Source organism: Oryctolagus cuniculus, chromosome 3, assembly GCF_964237555.1.
Source record: "Oryctolagus cuniculus chromosome 3, mOryCun1.1, whole genome shotgun sequence".
Taxonomy (NCBI): domain Eukaryota; kingdom Metazoa; phylum Chordata; class Mammalia; order Lagomorpha; family Leporidae; genus Oryctolagus; species Oryctolagus cuniculus.
Genome location: NC_091434.1, coordinates 129280081 through 129297574, shown reverse-complemented (window position 1 = coordinate 129297574; position 17494 = coordinate 129280081). Strand labels below are relative to the sequence as shown.

At 38.2% G+C, this 17494-nt stretch overlaps 1 protein-coding gene across 13 annotated transcripts in view; it reads right to left on the bottom strand.

Moving 5' to 3' along the window:
• Positions 1-17494, bottom strand: part of PCLO (piccolo presynaptic cytomatrix protein) — a 526538-nt gene that overhangs the window by 265979 nt on the left and 243065 nt on the right. For all 13 annotated transcript variants that reach the window (XR_007918164.2, XR_007918166.2, XR_007918167.2 and 10 more), the window contains exon 4: positions 7094-7774. Coding sequence is in view for 10 of the 13 variants with exons in the window: in XM_051842632.2 (XP_051698592.2) it covers positions 7094-7774 (681 nt within the window). In the remaining 3 variants the exon portion in view is untranslated. The remainder of the gene's footprint in view (positions 1-7093; positions 7775-17494) is intronic.

Below are 17494 nucleotides of genomic sequence, written 5' to 3'. Positions count from 1 at the left end.
TTATCAGCAACATAACAGTAAAAACAACTGATCATCAGAGTAAATCAGATGTAACATGGAGACAGTGAAAAATGTTTAACATCAAAAAAGCTGTTTGAAATCTTCATCTACATCTAGTATTGCTAATACCAAATCTCACCCTAAACATACAAGGTACTTTAGAGTTATAGTCAATGATATTGGCATGATATTAAATGTCTATAATTTCCAGAATATGCAGGCATTTCAAAAAACTCACAGAGGTATGGGCATTTACCATAATGGTTGAGTTTCCACTATGGATGCCTCATTCCATATTGGAGTTCCTGGGTTTATGTTTTGTCTGTGTTTTCAATTCTAGCTTCCTTATAACACATATGCTGGAAAGAATCGGGTCATGGTCCAAGGACATGGGTCCTTAACACTCATGTAGGGGACCCAGACTGAGTTCCTTGTTCTAGTTTTGATTTGGCCTAGACCCAGCTGTTGTGGGCATCTGAGGAGTAAATTGGGGAGGTACACTGATCTCTCTTTTTCTTTCTGCCTGTCAGCCACCCAAATAAATAACTTTGAAAATTTATGGAAAAATGGAATGAAAAGGTAAGTTTATTTTGCTGTAAACATTTTTGAAATTCATGCAGCTTTTTCTATATTTTGGATTCCCCCTGAAATTTTAAGTACTTTACAAATTTCTGTCAATGTGCAAAATAAATCTGTGGCATCTACTTTTGGATTTTAATATTTAATAGCAAAAGACAAGGAGTTTACAGGTCATTTAGGAAAGCCTCTCTCATCATGGAGAAACAGCTAAAGTGATATGTTGAAAACAATATGGTGACAAATCAAAATGTATGTTTTGTCAGCAAATGTTGTCGGAAGGAATAAATAAATACTTGTGAAAAAACTGGGGGAAATTAGTAGAACAAATTAACTACAAAAAGTTTTAGTAATAATAGAATCAAAGTATAAATATTTCTAATGTTTTCAGCTCACAGCATTCCCTATTTCTGTTTCAATAATAAAATACTTAAGGAATTACTATTGTGAGCTCACAAGGAAAAATGGGTCAATGAAGATCAAATCTAAATACTGAGTTATTTGTTTAATAAAAACACATAAATATTTAATAAAAACCTGTATATTAAATATTGAGTGCCTTCTCTGGTTGGCATCTTTATTTGTTAGTTTTTTTAGAGGCAGAGTGGGTGAGAGAGAGAGGTCTCTCCTCTGCAGGTTCAATCCCTAAATGCCCACAATGAGTGGGCTGGGCCAGGAACTCAATCCAGGTCTTCTACTTGGGTGGCATGAATCTAACTACTTGAACTATCACTGCTGCTTCCCGTGGTCTATACTGGTGGAAATCTAGAATCAAGAACCTTGCTAGGAATCAAACTCAGGTACTCCAATATGGGCTGTGGGCACCACAACCAGTGTCATAACCACTAGTAAAAACACCTGTCTTGGACTTTTTTTTTAACAGAATAAAGTTACAGAGATAGAAGTATATGTGGAATTATTTCCTGCATCTTCTGCAAATAAACCAAAATAAGACAGACTGCTTCACAGGATGGTACTGATGCAACAGAGTGTATACTCATGAGCTCTTTATACTTTGTAGAGCCCTGTTAATATTTTGTAGTGTGCTAGAGATTAACCAAGAAATTATTTTAATCACAGCAGTTTACTGATTACCTCATGGGAAATGAGTTTAAAAGCTGCAGAATGTATATAATGGATGATTTTTAAGCAAAAATAGAAGATGGTGAAAAGCGCTTATCAATAGTATACTATTTGTTAGATACTTAGGAAGAAAGTAAATAGTGGTTATCCGCAATATGCTACATAGTAGGTATTAGAGAAAAACCACTACCTGTTGTTTTGAGAAAAGTTTGATGCAGGCACAGTCCTCTGAAGATAGATATTTTGAAATCATGTGACTATGTTACATTAAAAAATGCCACTTTTAAAACCTGTCACATCTTCTTATGTAACAAACTTTAAAACAGTATTTTAATATATGCAGACAATTTTCCTATGAAGAACTCAAGAACGGATTGTTTCAGAGGCAGAGACAGCGAGAGAGAGAGTAGAAGTGCATGCATTTATGAGAGAGAGAGAGAGAGCCTGGGCCAGGTCAGAGCCAGGAGCACCATCCATGTCTCCCATGTGGTGGCAATAATTGCATTAGGCTACATTCCAGGGTCTATATTGGCAAGAAGCAGGAGCCAAGAGCCTAAAATCGAGCAAGGTGCTCTGATGCAAGACAGTGTCCCAACCATTATACTAAATGCCCATTCCTCAGAACATTTATTAAAACCATTTATTAAAAAATATTTTTAGAAATACACAATTTTGGGGTCAGCATCGTGAGATAGTAGGTTAAACCACCACCTGGAATGCCAGCATCCCATGTCAGCACCTGTTCATGTCTCAGCTGCTCCACTTCTGATCCAGCTCCCTGCTAATGGGCTCAGAAAAGCAGCACAAGATGGCCCAAGTGTTTGGGCCCCTGAGTCGACTTGGGAGACCTGGATGAAACTCCTGGCTCCTGGCTTCAGCCTGGCCCACCCTGGTCATTACATCTGGGAGTGTACCAGCAGATGGAAAATATTCATATTCTCTCTCTCTCTCTTTTCCTTCCCTCCCTCCCTCCCTCCCTCCCTCTCTCCATCCCTCTCTTCCTCCCTCCATCCCTCTCTTCTTCCCTCCCTCCCTTCACTCTCTCCTTCCCTCCCTTCCCTCTCTCCCTCCCTCTCCCTCATTCTCTTTTGATAACTCTACTTTCTAAACACATAAATAAATCTTTTTAAAAATACACAATTTCTGATAGTTAATAGGAATGAATGATTGTCATTGGTGAATACTAACATTTATTTTTAAAATATACACATTTTTCCAATAATTGTATTTGAACTCCATTGCTTAAATACTTAGTAGATAATTAAGCTTATGATTATGAAATAAACTGAAAGTATGTCATTATGAAAATTAAAAGAAAGAATAAGAAAGGAGGAGGGAGGGTGTGAGAATGACTGGGAGGGAGGATAGGGTGGGAAGTATCACTAGGCTTCTAAACCTGTAATAATGAAATATACGAAATTTGCTCACCTTATATAAATTATGTATCTATATACAGATATATAAAGAAAATAGGTAGCAAGATTTGGTGAGAACAACCTTTGACTTCTATTCTTGGTACATCCTCATGAATTATCTTTTTTCTCCTATGGACATTCATTAAAAGTAAACATCAGAATATCAAACCTTAACTATGAAGTTGGATTTCAAATAAATGTCATAAATTTTAAATTAAAAATTTTTAAATATTTATTTATTTATTTGAAAGGCAGAGTTAGAGAGAGAGACATAGAGAGAGACCTTCCATCAGCTGATAGACTCCCCAAATGGCTACAATGGCCGGAGCTGAGCTGATCAGAAGCAAGGATCCTGGAGTTTCCTCTAGTTCTCCCATGTGTGGGCAGGGGCCCAAGGACTTGGGCCATCTTCCATTGCTTTCCAGGCCATAGCAGAGAGCTGGATCGGAAGTGCCAGTGCCCATATGGGATGCAGGCAGAGCAGGCAAATGCTTTACCCACTATGCCACAGTACTGGTTCTAGATCAAATTTTTTTAAAAATATTGATGCTGGTTTAACAGTGCTCACTTTAATATCACTTAGTGTGATCAAATATCTCTACGTTTAATAAATGTAATAAAAATGTAATTTTACTTAATTTCACCAATTCATTTTCTGTTTTTATGAAGGTTATATAATGTAATATTCTAGTAAAATACTGTAATTTATAAGTAAATAAATATACACATACTGAGACTAAAATAAAAGGGCAGTGATAAAAGAAAATAAGAAAATAAAGGCATAAAATAAAGGGACATGTAGCACACTAACAAAGCATTTGAAGATTTCTTGCTTTGATTATTTTTAAAACACAACAGAAAATCAATAAGAATTCTGAGTGATGGAGTTAAATTATCTGAACCCTGGACAACAACTGCATACAATCTGACATCTATACACCAGGGATGGGAGAAAGAGAAGTCACGGTGAGCAGTAATTAGATTGCTTAAATCATCGGCAAAAGTTCGTGAGAGCTGTAGTAGGGTAGTGGCCTCAGGAACAGGAGCTAATAAACCAGAGTGTGATACTTTGGGTATGACAGCTTAGATCTCTCCTGGGAGAGAGGTGACAGATGGAGCAATGATGGTGCCACTATAAGAAATAGAAAATCTGAAGCAGAAAGTGCTTTCATAGAGAACTGAGTAAGACTCAGGCACACTGAGTTTGGGTTTACAGTGAGCTCTGAAGCAGAACCATCTACTGAGCACCTCAAAATGCAGTTCTGACAGTCAAAATAGAGAGAGGGGTCAACAGTGGATTTAGCAATTGTTCATTTGGCTACTCTGGTGGAAAAGAGGATAGAACTCAAAAGAAAACCTTGCTATTTGGAGACTGGCAGATAGAAATAATGGAGATAGACAACTCATAAGCATTAGATCAGAAAGACAAAAAGAGAATTAAAAAGGGGAAGGTCATGAGAGTAATGGGTACTTCCCAAAAGGGGGAAGCCATACAAAACACCCAAAAGGCATCAAATTTAGCAAAACAGACAGGAGAAGCAATGGGTGGTGGTGATGGTGGTGGTGGCTGGAACCAGTCATTCATAGAGAATAAGCTGACATCTGCTCTTTTGCCTCTAATAAAACTCATTTATGACAAAGAAGACCAGAATTATCTAGTTAATGGGTGATATATCATATACTAGAGACAGGTAACTAGTTTAAAAACTGTAACCAGAAAAAAATGGAATTAGTCATAACAAAAAATAGTTTCTAAGTGAAGTTTTAATACTAATAAGTCACTTAAATCTCTAAGTCATTGCTCTCCCCTGTGATTTAAAATTTCAATTAGATATGATGTAAGATCTCATATAGCTAAAAAGTCAAGAGTTTCTCTAAAAATGATACAATTGCTTATACAAGAATTGGGCAAAATGAGGTACTCTTAAAAGTTTCCACTAAAGGAAAAGAAAATAATATATATTCCTCCAGATAGATATGTTTGGATTATAAATAACTCTTCAGTTTTAAACATACTGAAAAAAAATCCTAGTAGGTTATATCACACTGTGTTAACTACTAAAACTACTTTGTGAAATTCTAAAATGATGTTTGTTCTAGATCTTAGTCATGTACTTTTTTGTTTTGCAATCACTTACATGGTCACTAAGTGAGCTTTCAAGTGGGAATATATTTATTGTCTCTTGTGAAACCAAGTGCCTAAGTGCAAGAAACTTACTCAAAGATACACTATCGGCCGGCACCTCAGCTCACTAGGCTAATCCTCCACCTGCTGCGCCGGCACCCCGAGTTCTAGTCCCAGTCGGGGCGCCGGATTCTGTCCCGGTAGCTCTTCTTCCAGTTCAGCTCTCTGTTGTGGCCCGGGTCCGTGGACCCTGCACCCGCATGGGAGACCAAGAGAGGCTCCTGGCTCCTGGCTTCGGATCAGCGCAGTGCGCCAACCACAGCGCGCCGGTCAGAGTGGCCATTGGGGGGGGGGGGTTTGAACCAACGGAAAAGGAAGACATTTCTCTCTGTCTCTCTCTCACTCTCACTGTCCACTCTGCCTGTCAAAAAAAAAAAAAAAAAAAAAAAAAGATACACTATCTTGGGGCCAGCACTGTGGCATAGTGGGTAAAAGCTGCTGCCTGCAGTGCCAGCATCCCATATGGGCGCTGGTTCGAGTCTCGGCTGCTTCACTTCCCATCTGGCTCTCTGCTGTAGCCTGGGAAAGCAGTTGAAGATGGCCCAAGTCCTTGGCCCCCTGCACCCGCATGAGAGACCTAGAGGAAGCTCCAGGCTCCTGGCTTCAGATCGGCACAACTCTGGCTGTTATGGCCAATTGGCGAGTGAACCAGTGGATGGAAGACCTCTCTCTCTCTCTTTCTCTCTCTCTCTCTCTGCCTTTCCTCTCTCTGTGTAACTCTGACTTTCAAATAAATAAATAAATCTTTTAAAAAAAGATACACTTTCTTCCCAGTGGAAAGAACAGGTCATCAAAGAAGGAGGTACCTTTCTCTGAAGGGAGGAGAGAACCTCCACTTTGACTATGACCTTGTCTAAACAAGATAAGAGTCAGAGAACTCAGAGGGCTTCCATAGCCTTGGAAACTCATGACTGGAGCATAGGGAGATTACTGATGCCATAGACAGGAGTGTCAATTGGTAAAGTCAACAACAGGAGTCACTGTGCATTTACTCCTCATGTAGGATCTCTATCCTTAATGTGCTGTACATTGAGATTTAATGCTATAAAGAGTACTCAAACAATATATTTCACTTTGTGTTTCTATGGGGGTGCAAACTGTTGAAATCCTTACTTAATGCATACTAAACTGATCCTCTGTAAAAAAAAAAAAAAAAAATTATCAATTCCCAACTTGACTCTCACTGGGATTAAACATGACAATAGGTCTGCTCTGATTTCATCATCATTTAAAAAATCATCTATTATTTTTCACTTTATGTTTCTGTGTGGGAGCAAACTGTTGAAATCCCTACTTAATGTATACTAAGCTGATCTTCTGTATATTAAGATAATGGAAAATGAATCTTGATGTGAATGGAAGGGGAGAGGGAGTGGGAAAGGGGAGGGTTGTGGGTGGGAGGGACGGTATGGGGGGAAGCCATTGTAATCCATAAGTCGTACTTTGGAAATTTATATGCATTAAATAAAAGTTTAAAAAAAAAAAAGATACACTTTCTTACTAAAGGGGAACCTCATATTTCTGTCCATAGGAAAGAAAGGAACAAATAACTTAAAACTGTAGGAAATATCCCTCCAAATGATTTTCAGAAATTGACAGGCATGAGTCAGAAAATGAATTATATATCTATACACATTGTAAATCTGATTAAGTTGTCAAAAGGCTGAATGCCTCATTTCAGCTATTGTTACACATGTCTGAAAGATGCCATTCATTGACTGAAATGCTTCACTTACATAGCTACCAATGAGCAATTCATACCTTAGGTTTAAAAAAAAAAGTAGTCATTTCTACATGTGACATTATAGGGAGCTAGAAGGAGATCATGACTTACTGTTTTTTCTTTCCCTGGTTCCACCTGATCTGGCTTGGCCAAGCGCGCTGCCTGTGGTTTTCTGGCCTTCCTGTCACCTTGCTCAGGCAAAGTCAGAGGAGTGCCACAGGGCAGCTCTTCCTTCTGGGGCTGGGGTTCTTTCTCTTCCTGCACTGTCTTCAGAGCCCATCTGTCTTCAGGCTTTTCTTCAGCAACCTGGACCTGGGTTTGCTGCACCTCATGTCTCTCTTCTTCTGGGACCAATGCTTTTCCCTCTAAGGGTAACTTCTCGTCTTCGGGGGGTGGCTTTTTCTCTTTAGGGGCTGCCTTCTTGTCCTCTGGGAGTGGCTTTTTTTCTTCCAAGGGTAACTTTTCTTCCTGAAGACCTGAAGCTTTGTCTTTGTCCCCTGTGCTCATTTCTGGCTTCTGATCTCTGGTGACCTGAGGGGGAACTTTTTCAGTTGAAGGTGTGTCTTTTATATGTTCTGGGATGAGTCTTTCGGTTTCTGTCTTTTCCTCTGGCTCCCTCTTTTTCACTGTTACTGAGGCAGGCACTGCTGTTTTCTGCAAGGGTGGCTCTGTAGGGAGAGGCGTAGGGGAGGCTTTGGGTCCCGTTGGCGTTGGCAGTATCTTCCCCGTGTCTCCAAGCTGGCCTGACATTGCTCTCTGGGTCTGGCAGTTTAAACAAAGCCATTCTTGAATCTGCAAATAAAACAGGAATGAACAGATTAACTATGTTAATTGTATCTGTTTCAGTGCATCTACCAAAGTGAAAATTTGCTTTCCAAATCAATGAAACAATAATTTAAAAAAATGCAAAATGGGGCCAATATTGTGGCTCAGTGGGTCAGATCAGCCACCACTTGTCATGCTGGCCAAAGTGTATCAGAATTCCAGTTTGAGTCCTGGCTGTTTCACTTCCCATCCATCTCCCTACTAATGCACCTGGGAGGGCACCTGCAGATGGCCCTGGTGCCTGGGCCCCTGCTACCTAAGTGGGAGACCCCCTGAAGAAGCTCCTGTCTCCTGGCTTTGGCATGGCCTACCCCTCTCTGTTGTGGCCATTTGGGGAATAAAGCCGTGGATGGAAGATCTCTCTCCCTGTCTCTCTCCCTCTCTCTGTGTCACTCTGCCTTTAACATAAATAAATAAATCTTAAAAAAAAAAACCCAAACACTAACAAAGTCACAAAAAGAGTATCTGAAATTGAAAAATGGAAGGGGGGCCAGTGCTGTGGCATAGTGGGTAAAGGCACCGCCTGCAGTACTGACATCTTTATGGGCTCCAGCTGCTCCACTTCCGATCCACCTCTTTGCTATGACCTGGAAAAGCAGTGGAGGATGGCCCAGGTTCTTGGGCCCAGGTACCATGTAGGAGACCTGGAGGAGTCTCCTGGCTGCTAGCTTTGGATCAGCCCAACTCTGGGCATTGCAGCCATTAGGGGAGTGAAACAGCAGATGGAAGACCTCTCTCTCTCTCTCTGCCCTTGCCTCTCTGTAACTCTGCCTTTCAAATAAATAAATAAATATTTTTTAAAAATGGATGAAATCTCCAGAGACTTGCAGTTCACTATCTTCGCCATAAGAAAAAATAAAGGGACAAAAACTGAATATTTCAGGGTTTTTTTTTTAATTGGGAAAGGGAATCTGCATTTATTCCAAATAAACTTATTTGTAAGTCTAGTTCAAATTAGTATCTACAACAATAAATTTATTCAAACACTATTATATTTTATAACAGCTTATTTTTAAAAATTTATATAAAAGGAAAAAAATTATTGTATTTCATATATACAGTTTTTGTTTTTTTTTAAGAAAGTTTTTATTTAATAAATATAAATTTCATAGGTATAGTTTTTGGAATATAGCGGTTCTTTCACCCATGCCCACCCTCTCACCCTCACTCCTGTCCCACCTCCTACTCCTCCTTCCATCCCGTTCTTCATTATGATTCATTTTAAAGTACCTTTATATACAGCAGATACTGGATAAATATTACAACAGTTTGCACCCTCCCACACACACACGAAGTATAAAGTACTGTTTGAATACTAGTTTTACCGTTAATTCAGGTACTACAACACATTAAGGACAGAGATCCTACATGGGGAGCAAGTACACAGTGACTCCCGTTGTTGATTTAACAATTGACACTCTTATTTATGACGTCAGAGATCACCCAAGGTTCTTTTTTTTGACAGGCAGAGTTAGAGAGAGAGAGACAGAGAGAAAGGTCTTCCTTCCGTTGGTTCAGCCCCCTCCAAATGGCCACTACAGCCAGCGTGCTGCGCCAATCCGAAGCCAGGAGCTGGGTGCTTCCTCCTGGTCTCCCATGCAGGTGCGGGGCCCAAGCACTTGGGCCATCCTCCACTGCCTTCCTGGGCCACAGCAGAGAGCTGGACTCGAAGAGGAGCAACTGGGACAAGATCGGTGCCCCAACCAGGACTAGAACCCGGAATGCCAGCACCACAGGCGGAGGATTAGCCAAGTGAGCTGCGGCACTGGCCACACCCAAGGTTCTTGTCATGAGTTGCCAAGGCTGTGGAAACCTTTTGAGTTCACAAACTCCAACATTATTTAGACAGGGCCATAATAAAAGTGGAAGCTCTCTCCTCCATTCAGAGAAAGGTACCTCCTTCTTTGATGGCCCGTTCTTTCCACTGGTATCTCACTCACAGAGATCTTTCATGTAGGCCATTTTTTGCCACAGTGTCATATATACAGTTTTAAGAGCATAATGATCACCCTATCCTCCCTCCTCCTCCTTTTCTTATTTTTCTTTTAATTTTTATGATACTTTCAATTTTCTTTATAATCAGAAGCTTACCCCTCCACTAAATAAAGAATTCAACAAGTAGTAGAGAAACCACTGTTCTTCAAGAGTATAGACAACGGCTCTAAATAATCAAGTCTCAAAGTTTCAACTTCACTACTTAGTGCTAACTAATAAACAGAGTACAAAAGAATATAATATATGTAAGCAAAACAACCAACTAATCCAAAGTTCTTTTATGATTTGGTCCATTAATGTTCCATCTCTTGGCATGCACCAAATACAATTCTATGCACTGAAGTACAGCCTTACAAGTATAGGAGCATTTTCAAAAATCACTCGTGCATAGTTCTCTAACTGCTTTTGGGTTAAGATAATAATTTTAATCTTAATTTAAAGAATATAGTTCCTCAGGCAATGGAACAAGGAGCACTCAAAAGATTCACAATTATTTGGTATCTTCTCTCCAGAATGTTCTGACTTGCTGACTAAAACAGATTCTTATAACTTTGGAGTACAGCCACCTGCACCAAGTCAACTGATGTGATCATTAGATACACTGGATTCTGGGAACTACACCAGAAATACTTTAGCAAGGATCTGAGAGTGGAAGAAACAGAATTTGTCTGGATAAGCTGTCAGGTTAATGATTTTGCAAACTAAAGACTAAACCTTACTCTGATAAGATCACACAACAAAGGGTCACTCCTGATTGATGCATATTTTCTCTTACATTACACTTATTATATTGTCAGAAATAAAGGCTATACAGGTAGCTTTAAACTGTTATCATTTAATGTGTACTTATTTTGTAAGGCACAGGCTTGAGGGTTATACAAATCATACAGCATTCCTTGTTTTTTGAGAAGATCGACGTTAAATTGTGTTTCATACTTACACATTTTTCAGTTGCCTGGCTTAAATTATCTGAAGACAAAAATTATGTATAGCTAGTTCTAAAATGCTATCAGAGGGGCTGGCACTGTGGCTCACTAGGCTAATCCTCCACCTGCAGCACTGGCACCACAGCTTCTAGTCCTGGTCGGGGCGCCGGATTGTGTCCTGGTTGCCCCTCTTCCAGTCCAGCTCTCTGCTGTGGCCGGGGAGGGCAGTGGAGGATGGCCCAGGTGCTTGGGCCCTGCACCTACATGGGAGACCAGGAGGAGGCACCTGGCTCCTGGCTTCGGATCGGCGCAGTTCACCAGCCGCAGCACTCCGACTGTAGCGGCCATTTGGGGGATGAACCAACGGAAGGAAGACCTTTCTCTCTGTCTCTCTCTCTTTCTCTCACTGTCTAACTCAGCCTATCAAAAAAAAATGCTATCAGAGGATCTAAGTGTCATTTCTTACATTAGCTTCCCATTTCTTGAGACATTAAAAATGTTGCCTCATATCCACAACTGTTTTTCAACCTGTAAGCCACTATAGTTCTTATTTGCTGTTCTAAAAGAGTTAAGACAAGTCAATTTTTTAACTTCAGCAAAACACTGCCTATAAAACATGAGGAAGTATTACGGATTCATTTGCTCTTTAGGTGGATGACCACCCAGTAATAATTCCCTTCTTAATCTCATGTGTAAGCAGCATTGAAGTGAATTGTGGCTTCGCTAGTTAATGACTTCATAATGAAAGTGGCGGGAAAGAAACTGATTTGGTCATTTCTGTCAAATACTAATATCTCTAGCCCTTGTGTTGAACAGTTCCTGAAGCAGGCACTTCCATAATTCCTACAGAAAATCAATCTTAATCTATGTTGTGGTTTTAAAGACTATTACTTGGCTGAGCCACTGTTTAAGATATTTCCATTCAGAGTCAGTTTTTTTTTTAAAAAAAAAAAAAAACAGATTCAAATAGCTGCATCACTGAACTGTTTTGTCACTTGGATTCTAAAAATCAAGCGCAGGTGTGTATTAAGCTTCCTGTGAGGAATGTTCCAATGCAAATAAGTTCTAATGCAAATGTTAGTAATCTTAAAATTTTATTGATTGATTCGAGAAACAGAAAGAGAGAGACAAGAGAGACAGTCAGAGAGCACTTGCATCCACTAGTTCACTCCTCAAATGCCTTCAATGGCTAAGGCTGTGGCTAGGCCAAAGCTGGAAACCAGGATCTCAATTCAGATCTCTTATATGAATGGCAGGGATCCAATTACTTGAAGGATTTCTGCTGCCTATGGGGGTACACATTAGCAAGAAGCTGGAATTGGAGTTAGAGCTGAGAGCTGGACACAGCCATTCTGATTAACACTTGTTTTATTGATTTGAAAGGCAGGGTTACAGAGAGAGGGTAGAGGAGACACACACAGAGACAGAGATCTTCTATCTGCTGGTTTACTCCCCAAATGGCCATGATGGCCAGGACTGAACGAGACTAAAGCCAGGAACCTGGAATTCCATCTGAGTCTCCCATGCAGATACAAGGGCGCAAGCAGCTGGACCATCTTTCATTACTTTCGAGGCCATTAGCAGAGAGATGGATCACAAATGGAACAGCAGAGACTCTAAAAGCATTCAACTGGGATGTTGGTGTTGCAGGCAGCTGCTTAACCTACTGCACCCTGCATGTCTTAAACTGGAGTCTTAGACAGTGTTTTAACCTCTAGGCCAAATGCCTGCCTCTAGTTAGTCATTTTTTAATATACCAGGAATGTGGTTTTCATTTCACTGAAAAGTGTGATTATTTTATCTTAGTTCTGGACACTAATTATTTTTACCAAGGGTTCATCTCTTGCTACTTAGCACATGTGGTACAATATGGTATATGGCACTTGTTGAAGAGAAAATGTATTGAAAAAATGTAGCACAGTAATTATTTCAATAACCATTTCATTATTTTCATAACCATTTGAAATGTAGGTTAAAGGGAAATAGTTACAATCTACTTAGTCTATTACAGCTAATAACATATTTTCTTTTCCCAATTAATTTAAATTCATACTTGGTGAACTATAAAGCAGGGATAACCACCATACTACTAAGGTTTGCCCCAGGAACAGAAGGCTGTAGCATTAAATCTTATCTTAACAAGGATCTTATTTGAGATCCTCAGTGGCTCTTACAAATGAACATTTTGCTTAAATTCCCATCCATATTTACTTAAACCTAAAATTTTTGCTCTTTGCTATTTTGTATTTTTTAAAAACATGATGTTGCTAAACTCAGTGCATAGAATACATGAATGATTTTCATTGTGAATAAATAAGAAGGCCAATCCTAAATGTGTGAGTTTACACTTTGACTAATTTCATTAAATTTAATTTGGAAACTAATGTTTATATTATGTCAAATAATGATAACAATTTATTCATGTATCTAGTGTGTATATATTTATAGTATATATACCATCTGGGAATTTTCCATCAGGGTCCTTAATTCAAGTGGCAGAAATAAGACATAGGTAGACATAAGAACAATATGTAGTAAAAAGAGACAGAAAGAGATATACTGTGTTGCAATGCAGAAGAGGGAGAAATCATTTCTAGCCAGACATTTTCCAGGATTTTGCCTTGAGACAGATACATAAATAAATTGTGAAGGTAAAAGGAACTCATGCTTCCCTTTGCCAAAATTACTTGTTGTCACTATTTGACAAAACAGAAATATCAATTACAAAATTAATTTACATTCGGTGGCAAAAAGTAAAGGCAATAGCACCAGGCTACAGCCGTTTTATTCACATTGAAATTCAATCATTTTTAAAAGTATGATATAGCAAAATCCCATAACACATGTTTTTAAAAAGGTGGTGATTCAAAACACTAGATTAATTGAATATTCATGTAAATTGAAACAATAAATTTGTTATTTATATGAAAGAAGATAAGGGTAGGTAAAGTTCAATACAGAGTTGACATTTTCTCTGATTAGGCACTTATTGACAAATACAGAACTTTTAGATACTTTCTGGAAGAAACCACGATCCAGTGGAGGTTTCTGTAAAAGGTTTCTGCTATATATATTAAGCTCACTCTGGCAGAACATGGTTACCAACTTTATACTGGTACAAATTATATATAGAGGCAAAAGGAAACCATAATTATTAAAAGAAATAAAAAGGAAGTGATGGATGTAATTGGATTTTCTGATGAATTTGGTTTGAAACACAAGGAATCTGGTGAACTGCAAGTCAAAAACAGACAATCAGAAATTCTGAACTCATGATCTCATAAGTGTATATTTTTTCTACAACCAAAATTAGAACATCAAAAAATTCAGCAAGCAGGGAAAGTTATAATGTCAGTAAAGCAGTAAGGAACTGAAAAGAAAAAAAATCCTACAGTAATGCCAAAAACTTTTTAAATTTTTATTTCTCCAAATATGGACATTTAAATTGTATTAAGAGGAAGCACAGGAGTGTCATTAGAGAAAAAAGCGGTGTAACACATAATAAAAGCATGCTTCATCTATATTAATATTAAATGCTTAAAATAAAACCCAAAAGCCTCCACACTACGAGGCTGATCACATTTTTATCAGTTCCCTTTCCAGTGCTTTCACATTAATAATCAGGATATAAAAATTCACCCTCAAGTAGGAAACATTCTGATAAACAAATAGTGTTAAAAAAAATCATTCCATGTTGATCACAACAAATTGTCAGCTAGTACATATGAATAAAATACATTTATTTTAACATGAAATCATCAGAGCTTATTCAAAACAAAACAGCGTTCCAAAAACTCCATTAATCTTAAAAGGAAAGAAGGAAATGAAGGCAATAAAAACCCAGAAAAGGGATGCTGCTGTGCTACTCAGCATTTTTACATCAATAAGCAATTTGCTTTATATAACAGTTCAGCTGTAACTATAGCAACAATGCCATTAAGGAAAATCTCAGAACTTCAGGGCTGCCTGTTTACTTTGCTAAGGATCTTTTTTGGAGCATAATAATAAGACCTGCAGCAAGTTGAAAGTTTTCTTTAGACTTAAAAATAAGGAACAAAACCTATATGAGAATTCATATTTGTATCTGAGAAATCTTAGAATAGTAACTTCACATGAATTTTCATTAAAAAATAAACTGCACTGATTTGTAAGCTTGTATAGTTTCCAATAATAGAAATACTTAAACATTGACTGTGTGGGTCTTATCTTCAAATCCTGTAAAGAAAAGGCATATCAGGGAATTGGGACCACATCACTGAGACCCTGCCTGCAATAATAATAATAATAATGATAATTTCATAAAATAATAAAAATTGTTAGTTCATTTGCTTATCAATCAGATTGCTATTTAAGCAGAGAAATAATTATATCAATATCTGATTGGAAATCACCTTTTTACTCATTAAGACATCTACAAATTAAAGACCAATGGTACTTGCAACTTGTCACTTGTATCAATGCCAACTATGCTCCTGTTCTATTTGAGATCTCTAAGATCCATGCAAACTAGACATTATGTTCTATGTTACCTCACTCCCTCTCTCCTTCCTTCCCACCCTTCCATATAAATATACCTATGGAAAAACTGAGAAATAAAAATTAGTCAATTTATATATTTACTTCTATATATATTTACTAGAAGTAAATATTATTGGTTCCTAAGCTATAATGAAGCCTAGTAGAATACCACATACTGGTATTATAAACTTTTACCGGGTTTGTCATTCCTAGATGTTGACTTCTCCTTTTATACATATGTTATTTCTGCAAGACTCCTACAAATACCCCAATAAAGCCTCATTCTCTCATTAGAAAGTGGTAATATAACTTCTGATACAAAATAAAATATATTGAGATATTTCCCATAAATAGAAACATGCCAACTAAAATCACATATAACCAGAGATCAAAGCAATGTTTAGAATATAATTTCATATCCTTGATTGACATTGTTGCATTCTTTCTTTTTAAAGATTTATTTATTTATTTGAAAGGCAGAGTTACAGAGAGGCAGAGGCAGAGGCAGAGGGATAGAGGTTGGTCTTCCATCAGCTAGTTCACTCCCTAAGTGGCTGCAATAGCTGGAGCTGGGCCAGTTTGAAGCCAGGAGCCTGGAGTTTCTTCCTTTCTTTTTCTGTTTTAAAGATTTATTTATTTTTTTATTTGAAAGGCAGAGCTACAGAGAGGCAGAGAGAGAGAGAATCTTCCATCTGTTGGTTCACTCCCCAATTAGCCTCAATGACCAGAGCTGTGCTGCTTCAAAGCCAGGAGCCCAACTACTTGGACCATCTTTTACTGCTCTCCCAGGCCATAGCAGAGAGCTGGATTGGAAGTAGAGCTGCTGGGACTCAAACCAGCACCCATATGGGATGCTGGCATTGCAGGCGGTGGCCTTACCCGCTACGCCACAGCACTGGCCAGAATATTCTTGTATTCTTGACTACACAAGAATTTTTTTTTTGTCACATTCTCATCCTAACTTACATTTTCCTAAACTAAAGAAGTAACAATTTGGGACATGCTCAATCTGACTTGCCCCAAATGGTGGAGTTAGAAATGTGCCACAGGATTCCAATGCAAATCCATCAAGATGGCATATACCAATGCCATCTCACTAGTCAAAGTGATCAATTTCAGTTCACAATTAACCATAATGATAGGTCTAAGAGTCAAAGGGATCACATAAACAAGACTACTGTCTGCTAATACTAACTGATAGAATTAAAAAGGAGAGAACGATCCAACATGGTAAGTGGGATACACAGCAGACTCATAGAATGGCAGATGTTCTAAACAGCACTCTGGCCTCAGAATCAGCCCTAAAGGCATGCAGATCCGGCTGAAATGCCCATGAGAGTAGTTCAGGCATGGAAAGCCAAGACACTCTGGCAAAAAAAAAAAAAAAAAAACCAACAACTAAATGAAAGAAAGATCTCTGCAAGTGAAATCCCAGTGGAAAGAACAGGCTATCAAAGGAGGAGGTACCTTTCTCTGAAGGGAGGAGAGAACTTCCACTTTGACTATGACCTTAAGGCTTCCATAGTCTTGGCAACTCATGACAAGAGCATAGGGTGATTACTGATGCCATAAACAAGAGTGTCAATTGTTAAGTAAACAACAGGAGTCACTGTGCACTTACTCCTCATGTAGGATCCCTGTCCTTAATGTGCTGTACATTGTGAATTAATGCTATAACTAGTACACAAACAGTACTTTACACTTTATGTTTCTGTGTGGGTGCAAACTGTTGAAATCTTAATATATACTAAATTGATATTCTGTACATAAAGATAATTGAAAATGAAGCTTGATGTGAATGGAATGGGAGAGGGAGCAAGAAAGGGAGCTGTACTTTGGAAATTTTTATTTATTAAATAAAAGTTAAAAAAAGAAAATAACCTGAGTGTTTAATATTTTAAATATCATTATACAAACAACCTAAATACATACCTGAATTAATTAAAATTCCCATGAATTATTACACTAATACAAAATTTTAACAGAACTAGCTGAAAAAAAATTATAGGCTTAGTGAGAGAGAGACAGAGAGAAAAAGAGAGAGAGAGAGAAGAGTAAGAGAGAGAAAGAGACTGACTTGGTTCGCTTGGGTTGTTATGACAAAATACCCTACACTTGGTAGTTTACAAACTATAAAAACTTATTACTTGTAATCTGATTTCTGGTAAGTCCAAGGTCAAGGCATTGATGGATTTGCTATAAATGGTTCACAGATGGTGCATTCTAGCTGTACTCTCTAATGGTAAAT